At 39.4% G+C, this 5,000-nt stretch overlaps 1 protein-coding gene across 1 annotated transcript in view; it reads left to right on the top strand.

Annotated features, from left to right (window-relative positions):
* LOC101855571 (poly [ADP-ribose] polymerase tankyrase-2) overlaps window positions 1–5,000 on the top strand; it is a 21,249-nt gene that overhangs the window by 8,497 nt on the left and 7,752 nt on the right. The window contains exons 4-5 of the mRNA XM_005100723.3: window positions 638–736; window positions 2,660–2,758. Of these exons, the coding sequence (XP_005100780.1) occupies window positions 638–736; window positions 2,660–2,758 (198 nt within the window). The remainder of the gene's footprint in view (window positions 1–637; window positions 737–2,659; window positions 2,759–5,000) is intronic.

Here is a 5,000-nt window from a genome sequence, read left to right as displayed (position 1 = left end):
ATACAGTGTTGCTGCTTGTTAATCACTTGCCTCTCTAATTCTCATGTCCCATCTCTGCTGATTGTCATGAACCTTCATTTGCAACTTCAACTGGGTCAACTATTGAAAATTATGCCAGGTACCATTCTTGAGAATTGAATTTCCGTCCTTACAGAGTAGTTGCTAGTTTGACAGACACAGTACCACTCTATTTTGAGAGGGAAAAATAGTGCAGAGAGAAATATGCTGTCTGGAGATTCATTCATAATCATTTTTGATTTTCTTTATTTTTTTCCTCCTTTGCCTGATGAGGGCTGTTGGTGAATATTGTTGTGTTTGCTCTTGTTCATGTTTCTAGTATTACAGTTATCTGAATAAGTTTGCTGTGAAATGAGGACGCTATCTTGCTGACTACTGATAAACCACAATGCAGTATGGTACATTTGTGGGTGGTTGGCGGATGCTCTGGTGTGGTTTGCTTCTTCTTTCCTATCAAACGTCTATCGTCTTTATCTTCCCTCCTTCTTTTTAAAGTTTGTTACTCTCTTGTAACATGTTTAATCTTCGCCACTTATATGACCTTATTGTGTTGCAAGTGCTGTAAAACACTTACTAAAACTAAATGATACATTTGTTTTGATTTTTTGTGTCTTCCCAGAGGGGCAACACCGCTGTGCACCATGCGGCCATGAAGGGTCATGCTGAAATCATTCAGATGTTGGCTGACGCTGGAGCAGATCTGAATGCCCAGGAGAAGGTAAACTATTCGCTACCGTCCTGGAATTACAAAGTTTTATCTGCTCAGTGCCTAGTTTGGGAAAAATTTGACCTTACAATCTTTTAGTTTCACAAGATGTCAAGCTTTTATGAATGCAGTTCTTGGAACGTCTGGATAATGACTCGGAAATAATCTTACAATTTTTTGTAGAGCAGATAGAACATTTGGTTTCTGTCTTCTTGGTCTTAGTAACTCAAAATGGCCAAAAATACCATATAGAACAGAGGCGGGACCTGAAAGTTAACGTCAATCTCTGACAGGACTAAGCCAAATGGGAAAACTTACGTTGAATGCCTTTCCCCAAGGCTACAATGTTGGATCGAGGCTTGGCTCGGTCTAACGTCTGTCTATGGGGAAGGAACATAACACAAATTTTCCCAGTTGTTGCCATAGCTGCCACTTTCCCGCTAAACAGCGGAAACTCCGCTACATCTAGCTTTTCCCGCAACTTTCCTCCTTCCTCCGCTGGACCGCTCTTGGTCGCAAATTTCATACTTTTTTTTCCCCCCGCGGAAAACACCGAACCGGGAGAGAGACGAAAACGCGGTTTGCGCATGTCCGCCCGTAGCTTTCTACTTCCGTTCTTCTAGGCCCAGCGCTAGTTTCACATTGTTGTCACAGTGTCGATCGGGCATCGGGACGTTAGCACGCCGAGTTGTCATTGAAAGTGGTGGAAATTCGAGAGAAATTGATTCAGAATGCAAAAATAAAAGGAGCTGGAATGAGAAAGAAGCAGCCGGTGTGCGACTTGAAAAGTTCATTAGAAAATTGAACTAGATTTAGCTGTTTTTTGCGAAAGAAATCGCGGCACTCCTGTACAATTACAATTGCGGTCCCGTTTGTTTACATGACGGCTATTGGGGCTGCTGCAGAAGTGAATCTAGATCTAGATCTAGAAAATCTGTCTCTAGATCTAGATATAATCTAGATCTACACATATTTAGATATATCTAGATCTAGATTAGATAGCCTAGGCTATAATTTTAATTCAGTTTAGATCTCTGAATAAGAAACACACTACAGGGGCACTAAGTGCAAACGGGACCGCAATTGTACAGGAGTGCCTGCATCCTTGGTCCGATACTGCTCTACGTCTATGTATGTACAAGTTTAAAGAGAAAGAAATCTTTTTATAAGACACCAGCTGGCAAAAAACACTGGATTTTTAGTCACCAAGTCCAAACTGTCAAATTGACTCGAATGCTTGTTAGTCAACTTACTGCCTTTATGTTTGTTTGTTTGTTGTTGTTTTTTTCAAATACCCTTTAATTCAGTTGCCTATGGTTAACAATATGAGAGTTCTCCCTTCCAAAACCATAGGCTAGATTTTCCAGTATATATTGCCTCTGGATCTCACTGGTTTCAGAGAGCACGCGTACGCCTTCGCGTGAATTTCCTCCTTTTTAAAAATTTCTGAGTGGCAGCTATGTGTTGCTATTGTCCACAAATTGATTTTGTATCTGAAAGTGGAGAACTCTTCATCTCACTTTCTTCTCCACTACTTTGTTGTGCTTTTTACACTTATGAGTTGTGACAGTTTGATAAGTTTATATTATTTGTATATGTAGTACATTTTGTACAATGGTGGGGGATTGTTGGTGGTGTTGATACCTAGAAAAGTCCATTCTAATGGGCCGTTGAACTCATAATTGAGGACAATATCGATCCATGGAAATCAAAGAAAACTGATTGAAAATTTGGTTTTTGTTATAAATATAAAGTACTCTTTTCTTCTAATGTTTAGCATTTTTCTTGGTTTTTTTTAAAAGCCAGATGTCTTGGTAAAAGTTGATAGTGTATATATTTCAATCATATTGTTGCTTGGTTTTCTCAATTTGGATGTTTAAGACTATTTGCTTGAAAATGTTGATATACTATAACCATTTTCCTATCCCATTGCAGAACGGTTGGAGCCCTCTCCATTGTGCTGCGTACTTCGCTCACCTCAAAGCTGTGGAAGTGTTGCTGAAGAACAAATGTGACACAGGAGTCCTGAACAAGGTGAGTGGATGATAACCAGAGGCATGGAAGGACCTCAACCCCCCCCTCTCAGAGGCTTGTTTGACGCACTCTGCTATTGGTCACTTATTCTATCTGTATTGACTTCTCCTTCATTTTACTGAAGTTTTTTTTTTCCTTCTCTGTTTTTTGTTAAGTTATTCTTTTGTAAACTTGTTGGGTTTTGTTGTTGTTATTGTTTTTATGGGAAAGAACAAGCCAAAGGCCAGTAAAGGAAGACATACAGGTTATGAAATGGAAATGGATTGGACACACCCTGAGGAGACCTCATACAAGCGTCATCAGACAGGCTTTTACGTGGAATTCACAAGGAAAACGTAAGAAGGGAAGACCAAAGATGACACGGAGGCGAGTGGTACAAGAGGAAATGGAAAGGGCGGGGACATCATGGAAACAACTAGAAAAGGATGCACAGGACAAGCTTCAGCTGGAGAAATGTTGTTGATGGCCCATGCTCCACTGGGAGTTAAAAAGGGCAAGAGAGAGAGTTGTTGTTGTAGTTCTCTACTTTTTCTTCTTTTGTTTCCCTTTTTTTGTGTTTTTTCACCTGAACATTGTCTGATGTTACATGTGACTAATGGTAGACCTGCATGTTTGCCGACAATCGTCTGAAATCCGACAATCGCGACCCCGACCTGCGAGCTGGCCGATGCTATCGCTAGGCCCACCTGTATTAGTCAATGTGCGTAGTGCAAGGCCTGGCCGACTGCCAGCGCCCCCTTTTTCTCCCGTCGGCTTTGTCGGCACTTTCGTTTTCGTGCCGATCGCCAACTGCCAACTGCCGACATAATTGTCGGAACCTGAGTAGAAATACGAATACGAAAAAGTACGACAACTTAAATTATCTACTTTCAGTTTTGTGCTCGAGCGGCCATTTTGAATTTCGTTTGTTTACTGATTGTTCAGATCATGTGGATTCTTTCAAGTCCGACTCACTTGTTCTACTCTAGATCTAGATTTATAGATCATTATAGACCTCAATGGAGGATTCATATTCCAATTCTATTTTGTCAAACCATATTATAGGTTGTGCTGTAATATTAATGTTGGTAAAACGCATTTTATCAGTTAGAATAAAGATCTAATCTAGACCCCTAGACTCAGCTGAGTCCCTCTCTTCGGAATTGGATGCGGATTTCTCGTTGAAGGCCTAGATTCTAGATCTATTCCTATTCACTTGTTCTACTAGATCTAGATCTAGATTTATTTAGATCACTGAGATCTATATGGAGGATTCATAGATCTTTATCCAATTCTATTGTATCAAACTCTTTATAGCAATGTAGGCCATATTATTAAAATTTTCAGACAATCTGGTTGAGGCTCACATGCAAGTCTATAATGGGTACTCTATTGTAGGCTACTCCTTTTTTTTTTCAGTGTTATTATTTAGTGTGTTCAGGGTAGTGTGGAACTGTTTTTTCACTGTCTTACTGTACAACTGAAATCACTTTCTGTGTCCTAACTTGAAAATGACATTCTACTGTCTCACTGTAAAACTGAAATCACTGTCTGTGCTTGAACTGTAAAATGACATTCCAGTGTCACTTTTGAAATTATTTTCCTTCAGGCTCCAGTGTCCTATTATTATAGGCTATTCTTTTTCAAACTGGTCTGTATTTGTTTGCCACTCTTTTGTCTCTCTGGTTGTTTTTATTTTGATCCTTATTTTTTTTCTTTCTTTTTACTTTCAGTTCTGGTATTTTTGTGTTTAGTCTTTGCTGCCTCGCTCCCTCAATCCTCATTTTCCTGTTGGCTGTTCTCTTGTGATTTGTTTGTTCTTTTTCCTGTTATTTGCTCGTCCATTTGTATAACGATATGACTGGGGTTTGTGTCTGTAGTTTTTATTTCCCCTTTTTTTCTGTCTGTTGTGCCTGTTCTCAAACTTAATTTCTTCCAGCCCTACAATGGTGACGGGAATTAACGAGGTTTGCATTTCCTCTTCTTATGGTTGATGGGTATTGTTCAAATAAAAAAGATGGAAAAAATTTAAGGGGTTTTGAGTTCCATAGTGGAAAAAAACCAACATCTGGTTACCAGTTTTCAAGATGGCTAAAAAAAATTAATGAAAACTGCCCTGGTATTGTGTTTTCCTTTCAATGCCTTGCTGTGATTTTTTTTTTGAGGGGGGGGGGGGTTGTTTCATTAATGGTTGGTTGGAGGACAGCGTGGGAAGGTTCTTCTTTACTATTACTGATATTTTTTGTTTGTTTGTCTTTCATAC

Source organism: Aplysia californica, unplaced genomic scaffold (genome assembly GCF_000002075.1).
Source record: "Aplysia californica isolate F4 #8 unplaced genomic scaffold, AplCal3.0 scaffold00258, whole genome shotgun sequence".
Classification (NCBI taxonomy): domain Eukaryota; kingdom Metazoa; phylum Mollusca; class Gastropoda; order Aplysiida; family Aplysiidae; genus Aplysia; species Aplysia californica.
The sequence above is the reverse complement of the archived record's forward strand: the minus strand, read 5'-3'. Positions and strand labels throughout refer to the sequence as shown.